Source organism: Xenopus laevis, chromosome 2S, assembly GCF_017654675.1.
Source record: "Xenopus laevis strain J_2021 chromosome 2S, Xenopus_laevis_v10.1, whole genome shotgun sequence".
NCBI lineage: Eukaryota > Metazoa > Chordata > Amphibia > Anura > Pipidae > Xenopus > Xenopus laevis.
This window is the reverse complement of record NC_054374.1, coordinates 128,994,272-129,013,054: the sequence shown is the minus strand read 5'-3', so window position 1 is coordinate 129,013,054 and position 18,783 is coordinate 128,994,272. Positions and strand designations below refer to the sequence as shown.

At 37.6% G+C, this 18,783-nt stretch overlaps 1 protein-coding gene across 4 annotated transcripts in view; it reads right to left on the bottom strand.

Annotated features, from left to right (window-relative positions):
- Window positions 1-9,679: 9,679 nt before the first annotated feature.
- The window catches only part of ankrd52.S (ankyrin repeat domain 52 S homeolog), a 62,421-nt gene continuing 53,317 nt past the window's right edge, over window positions 9,680-18,783 (bottom strand). For 2 of the 4 annotated variants that reach the window (XM_018250008.2, XM_018250010.2), the window contains 3 exons: window positions 17,483-17,565; window positions 16,290-16,381; window positions 9,680-15,322 (listed from right to left, as the gene is read on the bottom strand). In XM_018250008.2, coding sequence (XP_018105497.1) covers window positions 15,087-15,322; window positions 16,290-16,381; window positions 17,483-17,565 — 411 coding nt within the window. In that variant the 3' untranslated portion in view covers window positions 9,680-15,086. The remainder of the gene's footprint in view (window positions 15,323-16,289; window positions 16,382-17,482; window positions 17,566-18,783) is intronic. The other 2 variants (XM_018250009.2, XM_018250011.2) reach the window with 1 other exon arrangement.

The window sequence follows — 18,783 nt, the reverse complement described above, 5'->3', positions numbered from 1 at the left end:
AAGGGAGGCTACTGGGCCCACCAGTGCTTTAAAGTAGGCTGGTAAGGCACTTTTGAAAATTCTTTGGAGAGGCTCCCTTCCCATTATCCCATTAAAACTGACGGGAAGGGTGGTCAAACAAAGTTTTGGTGACTACAATCTGCAATATGTTGCAAAATAGGATAAAACTGTAACTGCTGCCATTTGTAAATAGAAACCTCTGGAGGCCAATGGCACTAATATAGCCGACATTAGGCAAGATGTTTCTTTGAAAGCTGAATGCTCATCACCAAAGTGTTGGTTCAGAACATAAGATAGTGGAAAAGGTGGTTCTAAGACTGCTGAGGCTGAAATCAATGCTTTTGGTCTAGAGTGGGGTCCCCAGTATTTAGCAGTGAGCAATATTTTTATGTAGAGTGAGTTGGGGAGCAAATCTCCATGGGGTGCCAATTAAGGGTTGTGATTGACTATTTGGAAGTCTCTTGGTGGACTGGCAACATACAGGAGGCTCTGATCTGGCTTTTATGCAAATAAAATTTGCCACCAAGTCAGTAGTTCAAAATAAGCAACTGATTTGAGGCCACTGGAAGCAGCATCCAAGGGGCTGGTGAGCAACTTGTTGCACTGGGTGGGGATCTGGTCTAGATAGTAGAACATTCTTTTTTTTTTTTTTTACTGAAGTTAGAATGATAATGACCCATAAGTAAATAAATAAGAAACCTGGTTATATTTTTTGGGCATTTTTCCTTCCTCAAGGTAATTGAAAAGGATGGGGATATTCTCACATAGAGAGTAGCGGCTCTAATGCCTACAAAAATGTTTTGGCATATTTTGGTTAACCCTTTCCTAGCCATCAAGAGACTTCAGCTGCCATGGTGAAAGACCTATTATTCTTCTCTTACTCTAAAGCAGGGATCCCCAACCTTTTGAACCCGTGAGCAACGTTCAGAAGTAAAAGAGTTGGGGAGCAACGCTAGCATGAAAAATGTTCTTGGGGTGCCAAATAAGTGCTATGATTGGCCATTTGGTAGCCCCTATGTGGATTGTCAACCTACATTGAGGCTCTGTTTGGCAGTACACCTGGTTTTTATGCAACCAAAACTTGCCTCAAGCCTGGAATACAAAAATAATCACCTGCTTTGAGGCCACTGGGAGCAACATCCAAGGGATTGGAGAGCAACATGTTGCTCACGAGCTACTGGTTGGGGACCACTGCTCTAAAGCATATGCAGCTTTTTTGGATGCCAACATCACAGAAGTAGATACTGTATAATTTGTGTTTGGAAAGCTGTGGAGGAATCCGGATAAGCAGTTGGACCATGTGCATGCAGTAACATAGTGCCCTTGCAACAGCCTATATGGTATAAATAGGCCAAATATTTTATCAGGAACGTTTAAAGATCTGCCACATGGGGACAATTTCTGGAGTGTTGGGCAGTCGTCTCACAGTATGTTGGCAGCCAAATCAGTTAAGGATCTACTTGTTTGTGAGCCTCACCTCGACAAGCAGCTCTTAAAGAAGAAGGAAAGCTACTGCAGCCGTTTATTGCCAACAGATTAGCCACAATAGTTCAAGCTATAACACTATTTATTTTATGTATGAACAGTAACCGAAACAAAGAAAAAAGGAGCATTTGACACACTTTAGAAGCTAAAGCTTTTTAATAAACAGAATTGATTCAAAGCCACAATATGAGCAGCAGGACTTTGTTGCAGGGAAGTTGTAGAAAAGAGATCAAGTTTTAATCTGATTTTCCTGTTACGTGAACTCTTAATTTATTGCCCCTCACAAAAAAGGTGCACACAAACTTTACCCATCTCCCACCCAAGACCCTTCATTGGAAAACAGAAAATACAAGAATTCATTGTTAGGAGACACAAAATGTGTGGGTGGGGTAGAAAGGCACAACCACAGCAAGGGAGGCCAAAGAGTTTTTACCATGTTGCTAGAACAGGCACTCCATTTTGTTATTGGGACGTAAAACTCTGAGGCAGTAATAAACAACTGCAGTTTTAATTCACTCTGAATCCCAATACAGGTGACATTATTACATTGGAACCACAAAGAAAGACCGTTTCATTTCTAACTATGCAGAAGTAATCCGTGTACAGGTATGGGACCAGTTATCCAGAATGCTCGGGACCTAGGGTTTTCCGGATAATGGATCTTTCTGTAATTTGGATCTTCATATGTTACGTCTACTAGAAAATCATGTAAACATTACATAAACCCAATAAGATGGTTTTGCTTCCGATAAGGATTAATTATATCTTAGATTGGATCAAGCACAAAGTACTGTTACAGAGAAAACGGATTTGGATTATTTGCATAAATTGGAGACCTTTCCGTAATTCTGAACTTTCTGGATAAAGGGTTTCCGGATAACAGATCCTATACCCGTTTGTCATTACCATATATAGAAAACATCCAAGGACATTAGCTCTCAGATCCAGACTGATTCCCTCTGTGGGTTTAAAAAGGCAAAAAGGTGTTTTCTGAAGGATGGCTTTTAACTTAAGAGGCTGAACTAAATTATATCTTTATGCCATGAAAAAAGAAGCCTTTCAGATAAGACCTATTCATGAAAATATTTTCACACTTGTGCATTTTTAATCCCAAACCCCTTTATTATAGTCGAACACTTCCTGCAGCATGATTTACAACAGCCGGAACACGAGCCAATTTATTGCATGGATATCACACAGCCTGGACACAGGGTTACCTTCTTGCACACTGGTATATATAGCAGCTAGGGTCCTGTGAGGTATAGGAAAATAGGCAGGGGATAGATTCTCCTCTCATGCACTGACAACAGATTGTGAAGCAGATTTCCAGTAGCGGAAATGACACCTCTCTACAAAAACAATGGGACATTCCAAGAAGAGAAAGGCAGATTTACAGTATGTAGGTCAATGCGCTCGCTGGGGAAGGATGACCAATTGATAATCATGCTAAACAAGCTACTACATTCCAAACAGCAACTTGCGGTCTACCTTAAAAGTGCAATACACAGTATCCTGCAGTTTCTTCAAAATCAAAATGCACACTTGATAAATAGCTGTCAAGTAAAGGAACAACACTGACATTTTTAGTGTTCACAACTATTAATGCCCGTAATTATTTTACACACATATAATGGTCTCAAGAGGTCTGAAGGTTGTGAGAATTAAATAGTGATCTTTTCATATTGCGTGGTCCAATATGTGGGAAAGTAGACAAAAGACTAGCTACTAAGAATTCGATTTAAATGCCCATTTTACCCTGGCTGAAATAACTATTAATACTACTTGTGATGTCTTTTTTTTTTTTTAAATCATCCAGTATAGCTGCCGTTTTCTCATGTTCGTTCATCCACGAGCTGAATTGCTCATGTACCATCATTTCTTTATATACAATAAAAAAAAACCTTATTTGCCACACTAACACACATCTACAGGCTTTCAAATGTTCAACTACTATATTAAAATCACTTTGTGCATGATTTGGTATATTCCAAACAATCTCACACTCCTCACACCCCTATATTTATTTCTAGTAATGGGAAGGCTCTTCTGAAAGGGGAGCTACAACTAACAGAAACTCATCTAAAAGGAGATTTTTTTGCATATCCAAAAAAAAAAAAAAAAGCAAACAAAACACAGAATGCATGGAGAGACAGGCAGAAATGCTATGTGACAGAGCAGCAATGTTTCTTGTTGGGTGGCTAAAACACCACTATATATGAAATATATTTAGAAGATATAACCAAAGCAAAATTATCATTTAAGTCAGTATCTGTGCAATGTAAACTGGGAGTAACTGCTTTTAAACTATACCACCACCATTTGTGACTAGCACTGCTGTCATGAGGACAGTTAAACTTCCAGTATCCCCAGTATTGTCGGGGGGGGGGGGGATGAGAGAAGTTGTACAAGCGAGGACTGCACGTTATATGGTTATATATAACTTAAGTATGTACACTGGAAATTTATTCCACCACTATTTTTATGGTAGGCAGCAAACAAATACAATATAAAATGTATATAACTAGAAGTATTAGCCATTGATTTTAGGAAGGCTGAAAATCTAGAAGGGGTGCGAAGAAAATAAATTAAAACAAAAAAACAGAACTAAAACCTGTTAGGAAATCAGCCTCCTTGTGTATTGCTTTGCAAAAGGAACCTTGTAAATATGTAGGAGATTTGAATGATCACTGAGAATACAAAAGTCTTATGGAGGGGGGCTATAAAGAAGAAAATATGACACAGGGAGGCCTATTTACTAAAGTGCGACTTTTTCCTTACTCTGTAAAAATAAAAACTCGCCCAAACTTCCAAACTTGAATCCCCTTAAATTACCAAGTATTCTTGCAACATAATAGAGTGTCAATTTGAATCGTACGACTTTTTCAAATTGTTGCTCCCAAAAACTTCAACTTATCCAATTATCAAACAAAAACCAGCATAAACAGTCCAAAACTAGAGAATCCTCAAGGTAAAAAAACATGTTCCAATGGGTAAAGGAACCATCTGTTAAATTCTACATGATTTCAACAGATTTTAATTGGGAGTGTTTTCTGATTTGTATGGATGTGTGTATATATACATACAGTGAATACATATACTGTACATACCCAGAAGTAATGGTCTGTGCATATACCTTGAATTGTATGTTTTAGCCTTCTTTAGCAATCAACTACCAATTAGGTTTTAAAATACTGCAGTTTAGTCAGAGAGCGGTGATGGAAAATCAGAATACAAATGGAATGCTCTTCCAAACAGCAGTGACAAAATAGTGTGGTGCTTTTAGATTGTGCAGACTAAGCCAATGCTTTTTGTTTTTTCTTCTTGCATAACCAATACGAAAAATATATTTTGGGCATATTTTGTGCTCTTTAATATAATGTGCAGATTCATTCATGAAAAGCCTAATGTTAATGGCTTTTCTGGTTGCCAAAGAAAATCCATTTGTAATTGTTTTGCCACCAATATCTAGAAAAAGCAAGTCCATCAAATGAAAAACAAAACACCAGACATGAAATGCATCAAAGGCTATTAAAAATAAAATTTGCAACCAAAAAAAGTAGATGGTTATGAAACTGCAGGTGCTGGAGCTAAAGTAGGATAAAAGCAGCAGCTATATTACAATTAATCAATATATGAATGCTTGAATCCAACTAAAAAGTGTGAGAATTTTCAATTATAGAGAGAACTTATAAAAAAAAAAAAAAGTGCATAGCTCAGCAATGTCAGCTTTCTGGTCATGAATATATATAATCTGGAATCAAATGGAAGCACAATGAAAATAATCACCTCTAAAATTGGTTTATTCTCCTCATGACCAATACACATTTTATGCGACATATATACAAATTATAGAGATCAGTAATCTACCGCCATCCAAAGTAGCACCTCAACCTGTGTTCTGTTAGAGGAAAACATTTTCTTTTACATCTGGGAGCTAAGCAATGTAAACGGCTAAGAGCCAGAAGTATTAAGGTCAACATAAAATTCTATAAAATGTTTTTGAGCAAAATAGATATTGCAATCATGCCTAACTGGCTCATATGTTTGGTCCAGCCCTGCATTAAATACAACCGCCATACACAAGATACTGAATGTTTACATTAGTCCCACATGTTATTAAAGAGTTTTTAAAAAACCTGACATTTAGGGTTAGTTCACACAAGGAGATTTTGTCGCCTGGCGACTAATCGCCTCGTCTTCTAAGCAACAATCTCCCTGAACTGCCTCAGCGTTTTTTCCCATAGGCTATAATGAAAAGTCACCTGTGCTAATGGACACGCGGCAATGCGTTTTCCATAGTCGTCCGAAGTTGCCTCACAGTCAACTTCGGCGACTATGGAAAACGCATTGCGTAACTTTTCAGAGGGAATAATGCATCTATCCCAATGCTTAGTTTATCTGCCTGACCAGGAATGCTGCCTCTCTAACTAAAGGTCCTGTGATGGATACAGAGGCAATCACTCTCATACAAGATGCAGCATTTACAGAGACTGTAAAGAAAAATGTACTTTCCAAGTTGGTTTATACTAGCTCTTCTCCAATGGACAAAAAGGTGATTACAAACACATTATTACAGGTTTATTGCCACAAGATCAAAATGCTGGACTGGAGTTGGTGCAAGTGTTACCGAAGTAGCAACCACGTGCAAATGGAGGTAGAGAGGAGTGTTTAAACCATTCACTGCTGGAGATATGAATCATGGGAATTACTCAGATTTTACTAATAGAGCATTTTCTATGGGCATCTGCTTGGTTTTACGAATTACTCAGAAAACAAGTATGGGTGTCATTATTACTAATAACTTTGATAAGCAAGAGCAATTCTCAATCTACCCATCTTCCACCTATTAAGCTTTGGTTTATTTGCAAAGTTGTTAAAGCGATACGGACACAAAAAATGTTTTTTTCAAAATATGAATGTATATCAAACATTACCTATAGGTCACGTTGACCATTTTGTGCCGATAGGCTTGCTTTTGTAAGTAATCGTTACTTGGAGTTCCTAAACCTGAACCTGTTTTTCCAATCTGTCCCTTCTCAGCCTGACAGTTACAGTTTCTGATGCTAAAGTACTACTGCTGCAAATATGGCAGCCCCCTCCATAAAGGAACATGTGGGATCAGTTAGGATGTAAAAGCATATGGCAAACACTTTTATATCTAAATATATATAGCATGCAAATTCAATATTGTCATAGATATTAATAAAAGTTTAATTTCTGTTGCCAGTATCTCTTTAAGTAGGATAAAAGTAAACTGAGCCAATATTTACTGAAATTAAATATTTTGGATGGGGATTTTAAGACCTGTATGGAGTGTACACTCACTTCTACTCTAGTTAACAACAGGTCATGCACATTTCTATTTATAAAAGCTGTAATAACCATTAAATATCCACCTCATTTCTATATAATAATGAAGTGCCTTATACTTGAACCTAACTTATCCCAAATTCAGAATAGTGGCAAAACAATCCTATTGGGTTTAAGTGTTTTTCAGTACATTAGCAAATGGTGATTTTAATTATGGAAAAATCCTTGACCAGAAACCACTGTATCCCAAATATTCTGGATAAGAGATCCCATACTTGTATATAATCATAAAGGAGAAACACCCCACTAGCTTACCTGCACTCAGACAAGTAGCTCTTTAAAGTATCAAGCATAAGAGGACAATATACCACACTCATCCTCATGCAAAGGATTAATTTATTGTAAAGTCTCACTTGGACTGGTTTTATGATCAACTAACCCCTTTCATGACCTGATTAGTGAGGTATTATGTCCTTTATTATTGAAAGAAAGTTTATGGCAATACTAAAAAAAAAATCCAACAACACTCACCAGTGTGCCTAAACAGATGTGCCTAGTTAGGTTTTTAGGAGGAGGCTTACATTTTGTGTAAAAAAAAACCCCGATGTTGTGGAACTATTTTTATTTCTACTGATGCAATGGCCATCTGATAGAAATAAGTCATCACTAATATTTATGTGAAACAATGGGCAGCATTTAGTCTTTTGTTCTGCGAGACCCCAATATTCATAATTTAGTTAAACATTAATGATAAAGGATTTGGGAGTTTTAAATCCATACACAGTGGTCAAGTAAAGCACAAGTAGTTTACATTTGTAATTAAGTTGCATATTAAATTGTAGGATGTTGTACTTTTGCAGTTTTCAAACAATGAAGCTACAGAACACATTAAGGAATTGTGACTTAAGGAAACTTTTTTTAATGATCAATCTAAATTTCCGCACGGTTTCTAAGGAGAGACATTTCCTTTGATTAGCATGGACTATAAATGAATAAAGCAAGCATGTTTTGCATTTTGGCAAGCAATATGGAGCTGTTGCCTGTAAACTTGTTTTGGTTCAATGGCTTCTTGTTACAATTTGGTTCAACTCCGTACTGGAAAGCTGCCTATAAAACACTGCTTTCATCTGTCTCTGGGGTGGACGAGATATTGGTTGCTAATATTTAGTTTTGGAAACCAGTTTTTTTTGGACCCAAGGTGACAGTATATATATTACGAAGCTAGTTGCCCTCATTATTGATGTCAAGGTGAAGTACATAAAGACCCCTTACTCACCCCTCTCCCCAAAATTGTGCGAAAAGTTTCAATAGAGTACAGAATTCCCCGCATTATAGTCAAAGAAGGCAACCCTTTTTTGTTTTTGGTCGATATTGAAACACTGAAGCAATGATTGTTTCAAAGTTAATCATGTGTAGTAATCCGCTGAACGCAATCGCTCTTTCAGCCGTGTGCAGACTCTGCTCAAGAAATATTAACAAGAATTCAGATTCAAAGCAATCTTTGTGTGGATATGGAATACAAAGAGGGGTAAGTGGCAAGTCTAGGATCAGCAGCTATTCTGCTCATAAAGGGGTTAATTTAATAAGAATTACAAAGTTTGCTCTGGTAAGCAGGAGTATACTGGCTAGGTGTTTACCTCACTTAAAAGAAATACATCTACATGGTAGTCAATTAGCCACCTTAATGACAAATAAAATGTGCTTCCACTAATTGCACGGCACTGCTGGCATGGCCTGAAAAAGAAAGGCTGGATCTCCTCCTGTTAGTATTCCATATAAACAAGCACATAGCTTACTGCTTTATCATTTGAAAGCAAACTTTGGATTAGATGCCAAGGGTTGCTTTGGCCAAAACTGCCCTGTATAACATCAGCCTTACTTACAGTGGTCACATATCTTGCCTTTGCTTTCAATTAAGCCAACCATACGAGACCTGCGAGTTGAAATTGCATAGGCCAATCTATCAAATCACTGCACAGATGTGTGGGCCCATGCATTTTCACAGTTTCCCATTTAAACACGGATTTCAGTTCATATTTTGAGGAGGATACCATGAGCAGCAGGATATATATATATATATATATATATATATATATATATATATATATATATTTTTTTTTTTTTTACAAAGGTTCAGTCTATTTGTAATTTAATTTCAATTGGGAAATGTTGCTATTTTAATTTCACAAAGTCACAAAAGTAGAAGAGAGAAATGTACACGTCATATTGCTGAAGCAGACTGGGGTACAGGCAATTTTGTTATTTTTGGCTCCTAGTGGTTCCATGGCTTTTGAGGCTCAAAGTAGCAATATTAGCTAGATTCATCAAGAGAAGCAGCAAGTGTGCTTGTGCAAATGCTGTTAAATTAATATACACATAATAAACAATATAGTGTTCTTACATGGTAGATTTAAGTATAACAGTCAGAAACCAGCATGGGCTTTGTTGAAAATCAGAGCTGTGCCCCTTTCCGAACACCAGTGCAGTTTCTACTTTGGTCCAGTTTTCTTGCAATATTTTTAAAAAATGAGAAACAAAACACTTCCCTTTCAGTTCCCTGCTTAATATTGTAGAGGTTCAAACCACTTAGTTTCCAGTGAGTCATTCCATGCAATTCTTTTAAAGGTTTACGTTTTAAAGAAGTAAAACCATAAAATATTAAATTCTCTGCCTGTCTGTACCCCCTATTATATTTTGCTCCCTAAACTGAGAACATATGAAAGTGTCTGTGTGGAAAGGAATAGAGAACAAATGTCAAATGTCTAAAAAAGAAACAAAAACCCAAACCAAGATTAAAAAACAAAACCCCCCAAAAAATCTATATAATTGTCTGTGAAAGCCCCTCACAAAGTCAATGGCAACCAACCATTGAGTAACCAAGAAGTGGCAACCATATTTCAATTTAATATCTTGGTATATCATGTCGGAGGATACATTCAGCAATATGGCTCACATTAGCTATCCACATAGGTGTAGCTCCTTCTTTATACAGTGGCAGTGCAAGTAAACCTGTATATGAAATGCATTTGTGCTGTTTTTTTTTGTTTTTTTTCCTTTTTTTCTCTAATGTTCCTTCTCATTCATTTTAAACCATTGCATTGTTCACCTCCGCCCTAAGGTATTACCCAAAGGAATGAGCACAGCAATGGAGGATAAAGTAGACTTTTCTTGCTTATTCCATCCACCCCCCATCAACTCTTACAGAAAGTCAACCCCTACATACCTTAATCCTCTACCGCTGCATGGACATTGACTGCATTACAGTAGCAATATTCTGCAGGCACCAGCAGCAGTGAGAGTTAGGAAAAGTGCTTATTAATTACACAAGTGCTTTGCATTAGGAGCTGAAAGAAACTTCCATTTTAGGAGAGAATGGCAGCAGGCAGTCCCAGTCAAGGGTCAAAATAATGCCACAAGTGACAAATTTACATGAATAAGTAGAGGTGAACCAGAAATACAGGAAAACAGGGGTACTTTGGCATAAAAATTTGCTGTTGAAAGCAAAAAGGAAACAGTTTGAGATAAGAGAACCCCCCCCACCAGAAACCATTCCTATGAATAACAGAAGTCAATGGCATGGCAGCATGGATTGAACGTAGAGAAGGTGGGGTAAATAACAAATGGAAGTTTCAGGACAGCCCTGTAAACAATGCACTCAGGGAACCAGACAACAACTCTTAGAGCAAAAGAAATCATCTTTTCTTTGTGTAACCATGCCCGGCCCCCTGAAAATAAACACTCAATTTATTACTTAGAATTGTCAAGCTGTGCTGCCAAAGCACGCATTGGATTGTTAAAGGAGAACAAGACAGCACTGCTTTCTAGGTGAAAGGAGGGCAAAACTGCTGCAAAATGTCCCCACCAGTAAAAGGGCTTGGAACAGAATAAGTGAAGCCAGGCTAGAGAAGATAATCTGCTAGAAAGCCCTTTTGACAGAACTTTGATTGTCTCATTTTCTCAACATGCAAAATGGAAAGGGTGGGCAGCAAGTTCATTTGTGCAGAAACATTATTAAACATATTACAACCACCTTACCACAATGCGCAGCAACAAAGTGGACAAGGCAACACTTGTGAAATGATCTAACATGAATAACTAAAAGAGTGACATAATGATACACTGCAGAGAAGGATTTGAAGTCACAGGAACAGTGCTAGAGGGTCTAAATTCAGCTTTACAGTACCACGTATCTTAACTCCTAACACTTTGTGCAAAACAATAGCATAATATTATTAAGACACTATTATCTTCTCAAAGGAGGGACAACTGATCGGATTACAAAAAACAAAAATTTAAACACCAGACAGGGCAGTTGACCTAATGCCTCCAGAAAAATAAAAGTGTGCCCCATTAACAGAACTACTCAGCCCTTAGCACTACAAGAAAGCAGAGATCTAACAGCTCACTTTATTCTCACACACAAAAACATGCAACCACACCATTCCCTCTTCTGCAGAAATAAAACAAAAAATGTACAAATGCTACATTTTAAGAAGGCACACAAGAAAAGAACCAAATAGTGCAATCGCTAAATACAACATAATGCAAACTGGCCTGCTTGGCTTCCCTACAGAAAGCAAAAACATGCAGGGAAGTTAATTCAAGTTTTCAAACACCAACAGCAATCTGAGGTAATTTGTTTTGACTGAAGAGGGTAACACTTTTGCATTCACATATAGAAAAGACAGGTGGATTAACAGCATTTCTTTGTAAATCATGCGCAGGCTGATGTGGCATGGCCTCAGTCTGCTTGCAAGTACAGTTTCTATCAATGTGTGTATTCTACATCCAACAGACTGAAAGAAGATCAAAAGGCTTAGGTTTCATATTCCCCTGAAGTCCATGGTACTAAAATAAGCCCAGGTCAGCCATAAATAGTGCAAATCTAACAGACACAAACGCAGGTAAAAAAAAAAATACAAAACGTACTGTCTGCCAACAGCAAAAGAATCTCTCATCCGGTTGAGGCACTATTCCATTTCAGTAACAAGAATTATGAAAACAGTTTCAAACAATTCTGTCCTTAATGACTTTTAAAAGTGACTTGAAGTGTGGTCTATTGAAATGGCTCTAAATTATAGGGACTGTATAGCTTTTTTTTTTTTAAATGAACTTGGTTCTGGAATTGAACAAAGAGGCTTTTGTAGGCATAAACAATCATTTTGGGACACCATCCACTTTGTGCACTGGGCTTCTGCATTTAAAGGGATACTGTCATGGGACAACATTTTTTTTTTTACCAAAACTCATCAGTTAATAGTGCTGCCCCAGCACTTATATATTTATATTTAATTTTGATATATGACATGGGGCTAGACATATTGTCAGTTTCCCAGCTGCTCCCAGTCATGCGATATCGGGCTGACGATCGGGCCGACTTTCGGCAAGATATCGATCAGGGAAGCTGTCGGATGGCCCCACACACGGGCCAATAAGCTGCCGACTTGGTCTGTTCGGCAGCTTTTATCGGCCCGTGTATGGGGGCCTTAAAAACAGCACTCATCCAAGGTCCCACTGTAACACATTCATTTACATTGAGTAGGAGAAACAACAGCCTGCCAGGAAGTAGTTCCATCCTAAAGTGAAAGCACATGACCAGGCAAAATGACCTGAGATGGCTGCCTACACACCAATATTACAACTAAAAAAAAATACATTTGCTGGTTCAGGAATGAAGTTTTATATTGTAGAGTTAATTATTTGCAGCGTAAACAGTGTAATTTAGAAATAAAAATGACACCATAAAAATCATGACAGAATCCCTTTAAGAATGAATCCTGACTAATACTGTGACTAGAATTAAACTAGCAGGCAAATCAACAAGAAATGACAACTCAAAACATCCCGGTGCTGAAACACCAACGGAGTGCAATAAAAAGTGTCTCCTGACAGCCACGGAACTTCAATGTAAACTAAGTGGGACAAACAAATTATATTTCAATATCATTGGCTTGCTAAATGGCAAATTACAATGATCTAGGCAGTAGCTCTTCACTTATTCATTCAGTTCTGAGGTGATCTGTATTATGAATTATCAGAATGAATAAAATCAGTAAAACCAGAGTTTTTAATACAACAGTGTAATGCATGCAATGTTGTAAGTAAACTAAACTCCAGCAGCAGGTTATTATGGAAAAATGACTGCAGGGAACTGGATTTATATAAAACGATGGAATGCAAATCTTAATTTAAAGGCCTAATGCCTGTACTTAAAAAGATAAACTATAACCCCACCCCTTTTGACAATTAATTTGGGCTTAGGTAGAAAATATCCATAAACTATCTGAACTTTCAAATAAAATAAATTTTAACACAGACTGAAGGGAAACCATGACTATGTCTGTTTGCAGGACCAGCTCCCCACTCACATAGGCTTTGTTTTTTTTGTTTTTTTTTTTTGCTTCGTTTTTTTAACGTGTAGGTGACTGCTGAATTCCAATAGCTAATTGGTTGCTATGAGCAACATCATTGGTAAGGTTTGTCGCCAATGTTAATAAATATGCCCCATAGTCTCTCTTGAAGCCGAGATATTGGTGCCCACTAAAATGTTACATTTCTTAAAAATAATGATGTAGATAGCTCATTTAGGGGGAAACGTGTATTTCCTGCTATTTACAAGATTTCGCTATTTATAATACAAATGATGGCAAGGTATCAGTTTATATCACTTATCAGCTTCCTTTATCATAGGGATTATTTTCACTGTAACTTCCCAAATGATAGTTTTGCAAAAGGGCATGATTTAAAAAAAAAAAAAAAAAAAAGGAAACTGAAGTATACGCCAATAAAGGCTAAACTTTTAGCACCAATAATTTCTCACTTAAAATGTACCCCCCCCAAGGCTTACTTTTTTGGCAACAGGTTCTCAAATGCTAGAAGATTAAATGCTTAAAAAAACAAAACAAAACCTGACAGAATTCAATAGCTATTCTAAGAAGGCTGCAGGGTGTTCATCCAAACAGGGGCTAATAATTATTTATAAAATCCATGTCCCCTAAAGCATTTTTAAAAGTCTCAAGAGACTTGCAATACTTAACCAAATCAAAATAATGTATTTTTGCATTATAAAGTATTTAGATAAGTTTTGGATCTGTATCAGGTTGCTAATTTCATGCCAAATTAAAATAAAAACTTGATTACATCGCTGCACTTAAAAAGTAAATAAAAATAAAAGTGCACAAACTTGAAAGCACCATTCTTACATTCTTTAAGTAAACACATTCCCTACTAAATACTTGTGTATGCTAATAAATGTCTAGTACTGAGGTGTACACACAAAGGTTGTAGATGTATTAAAGGAATTCAAGTGCAAATTGTACTCTGAATATTGAGGGGGAAAATCTTCTAAAATGCCAAAGATGAAAAAAATTAAATAAAAAATATTTAACCCTTTCGCATATTGCATGTTCTAGTGTGTAAAACAAAACCAACATGCTGTCCCCAATGGAAAGGGTTAAAATAAATAAATAAAAATACTGACAATATGGCATGTACCATCTAGTAAAGAAATGGCAGACAAGAAGACGGGATGGCAGAATAAAGCTCTACAAAACACAGAACCACTAAAGTGCCTAGCTGGTGAGGGTATTTTGCAGCAGTGGATTATGGGAATGTCTGTTTCTCATGCATCAGACAGGCTACTCGGGGCACCTGTTTTGCATAAATAGGAAGAGCAAGTTTATCTCTGAATCATAATCTGCAAAAAAAAACAAACTGCTATGCAACAGTCATGAACAGATGTGACGGTTTAAGGTAATGGGTATAATAGTGCTACATGTCTGTGGATTTGAACCGACTGACAAGTCGCCACCTGCTTATCAGGTCCAGTCTTCCAGGGACAGACTTTCTAAGCTGCTCCTGAAATTCATTAAGGCCTGGTGACTCGAAATATATAATGGGTTTATAAAAAGCAAACAAAACTTACAGCAGCAAAGATGAATACCTGGAGTGAATTTATAAATACCAATGCCTCACTCTCTTTTATCCTTCTGCAAGAGACACCATGGAAGCATTTAGTAAGGGCAGCTCACTGTGCAGATGGAGAGAGGGGTTCCCTATCAGTTTAAAACTCCTTTCACCTAGGAAGAATCTCCACCCCATACACAAATAAAGTACAATACTACAAAAGCTTCAGTGCAGCCAGGGCAGCTCAGGAGAGCAGGTTAATGGGAGGGAAGCTTAGTAGCAGCTCAATACCACTGCATGGTGTGTCTTATTCTCCTTTAAAAGTGCCCTAAATTTATCCTAAATAAATTAAATGTAAGGTTGCAACACCCAGCGGGTGAAAGAAGCTACTCAGAGTAGCAGCCATCCATGGCAATAGAACCATGACGATCCTTTGTGTAGGGGCAGCTGCCTCCATTAGGGAGAGCAGTCTTGGCAGCGATGCTGCAGTTTTTCAGAAGGTTGAAACTGAAGGGTAGGATGGCGTCTTTTGGTGGGAAAGGCTTCATGGTGGATAGGATAAGTGCCAAGCAGTCTGCTACGTCCTTGTTCGATGCACAGGCCAAGGCTGGGGTGTGACCTGCTGTCAAGTAAAAAAAAAAAAAAAGGCAAAAAGATAAATGTATTAGACAATTTTAAAAGGAATATATGCAGCATATGTGCTCACAAAAATAAGCTGAATATTTAGTAACAGCTTCTGAAATAATAAATGCATACATTTCTGGCAAACGATCCACAACAAATATACATTAACAATTTAAAGTAAATTTTTGGGTGCGGACCAATTAAAGTCAACTGGTGTAGCAGGTTTGTATCAACATATGCACGACTAATATGTAAGGGGTTAATGCCATTTATTATGATGCAGAGACAGAAACAGTTTTTCCAGACTATATAGAACATCATCCATTATGCCAGATGATAGGAGAGAATGACCTAGTTGAAATCTTAAAATGTCCAGATCCTCATAAAGGGGGTAAACCCTGCACACAATACTACTTCGTCATTTGGAGGGTTTTTAAATGAATTCAGATTTTATTCTGTTTATTATGATCTTATGAGCTAGATGCAAAATATAAATTCAAAGAAGTAAAGTTGAAATTTAACATGCCAATGTAAACCCCAGTTTTGAAAATACAAGCACAACATATGCAAGGACTGATTCAGCTAATACCCATACCATTTCTTACCCTCTTGTAAGAGCAAAAGTATGGGCAAAATGTGTTACTCCTGATTAAGCCATTTAGAACCTCTTCATTTAACATATAACATAATCTGTGGCAGATTTTTAAAGGCCCTGCTTCCTTGACTGAATCAATTTGAATTACATTTATGCTTAAATCCTGGTTGGTACATTTTAGGGCTTGCCTTGCAGCTGAATATGCTGTGTTTGCTAATAATGAGCACGGCTCAACGTTTCTAAAACTTTACCAACCCTGGAGAGCCATGAGCAGGAATATGCTGCTGCTCCAGCCTAGTGTTGTTCAAACATGGCAAGTAACATTTATCAATATTAGCAGAGGGATCAAGAAAAGGTGCAACATTCTCACCTTCTTCATCCACAGCCAACACAGTGGCCCCTCTTGTAAGCAAAGCTTGGACAACTGATGCAAGTCCATTGCGAGCAGCAATGTGAAGAGGCCTGGGGAAGGATTAGAAAAAGTAAATACTAGATATTATAGAAACATACGCTTTTACATAATTTAACGAACCAGAAACAATGAACTTAGCTGTATTACATCAAAGCATAGATCTACACACAGAGGCACATTTATCAATGTTGAGTTTCGAATTCATGTGAGTTTTTTTTTTTTTTTAAACTCCCATAAATTCAACCAATTGAAATTTATTAATAAAATTGAATTGTTGGACGAATTGAAACAACCCGAAAACTCTAATCGAAAAGGTCAGGAAGGCTGCAAACATCTCCAAATTGATCCCTCGACCTCTCCCATTGACTTAAACAGCAGCAATTTCGGCAGATTTTAGGTGGCGAATAGTCAAATTAAAATTCTTAGAAGGGCCAGAGTATGATAAAATTCGAAAATCAAATTCAAATTTTTTTTTATAAAAACTCGAATCGAGTTTGGATAACTCCCTAGTCGAATTTGACAATTTTGACCATAAAAAAAAAAAAATAAAAAAAATAAAATAAAAAATGAACATTTTCAATTCGACCCTCAATAAATCTGCCCCATTATGTAAGGTTATTGATGCAATATTTAAACAGCACCAACATGTCACAAGCAGCTGCACATAAAGTTATTGGATATAGTTTCCCAGTGAACAAGCATTTTAGGGGAGTGTGCTATGGGAACACATTTATTTTATAAACAGCAATTTTTGTCCCTTTATAAAACATGATGGTCTCTGAAGGTTTTCAGTATATTATCAAATATGGGTGTTCTCAACACGCCTATCTTAACAGTAATAGGCAAGCCAAAGGTCAGCTCGAAGGAAACTGAAAATACTGCTCTGGGTTGATCTATATTTTTGGGGTATAGATCATTACACTTATCATTCCTGTGTCTCCCCAAGCTCATATAAAAATAGACCTCATATTCCAAAAGGATTGCATTACATTATTGCATAACATGCTTGAAGCAAGAAAGCAAACAGGATAATTATTCTCTCAGCACAAATCTGTCATGACTTTGCTGAACAGAAGAAAAAAAAAAAAAAAAAAAAAAAAAAAAAAAAAAAAAGCACCAGCACGCATTAGCAACCTCCATGGTTCACTCACATCTGCAGCATGCTGTTTGTTGCATTGATAAGGCCAAGGTCCTGGGTCTCCCCTAGAAGCAGCAACGCACACTTTTCATGGCCCTAGAAGCAAAAACATTGTAAAATGGAAGAAATTAAAACTGAAATTTTTTAATATAAACATCAATATTAAGTCACGAGCACCTGCAGGAGGACTTTGCCTTACCAACCCGTAGGCTCTTTACCTTTCTCAGACTACGCCATGCACTAGTCACTCAATTCCCCGAAGGGGCTCCAGAGATAGCAGAGACCACACTCGAAAGGTACTTGAGACGCCCTAAACTTCAGAAACCGCTTAGTTGGTTTTACACTCTTCTTCTGCAGGATGTCTTTGACCCACTGAAACACTTTTGTCAGAAATGGCTGTCTGATTTCCCCCAATTAGACGAAGGTGATTGGAAAGATATTCTCAGTCAAATACCCGAGATAAATATTTCCACTAGGGATAGGTACATCCACACTAAGTTCCTCAATCGAGTCTACCTGACACCGCACAGACTGGCCCGGATATACCCTGGGCACCCAGACGTATGTCCCAAATGTAACCATGACCAGGGAAACTACATGCATGTATTTTGGGACTGTCCGCACATCCAGAGATTCTGGGCAGAGGTATTGGCGTATGGTGCACTTAAGTTCGGACTCCCTAATATACGCTCTCCTGAACTCTGTCTGTTGGGAGTTACTGAAGGACTCTCATTGACCTCTTATGAAAGGGTGAGTCTAATGCAACTGCTCCACTTTGCCAAGAAAGCCATTCTGATGTCATGGAAAGCAACAGCACCTCCAACACTAGGCTTCTGGAAGAAGCTTATCAATGATGTTCTTCCCAGTCAAAAACTTACCTACCTGTCCAGAGGGTGCCCGGATAAATTTGGAAAAATTTGGGGTGGCTGGCTGGAGAGAAGTATGGATGCTTAAGTACTAATTCCCTTGCAGAGCTTGAAAAACGGGGGACCTAGGCACATGCGGCAAGCTTATCACTGGAAGCACACGCTTGTGGCCTTGAACCCCTCTTTAATGTACTCCGGCGGACTGGAAAACTGGTCGTCACTGCTATGGACTTTGAACATTCCCCTAAAGGGGAGCCCACCCCCCCTTCTTTTTCTACTCTCTTTCTCACCTCTTTCCTTATCTTTCCTTCTATTTTATTTTTGTTGTAAATCTCAATAAAGAAAATCTTTCAAAAAAAAAAAAAAAAAATATTAAGTCACGAGGGCTAGAAGCCATGTCACGTGCTTGCAACTTCTTTTTAGGATAGAATTGTGTTCATGTGTGCTA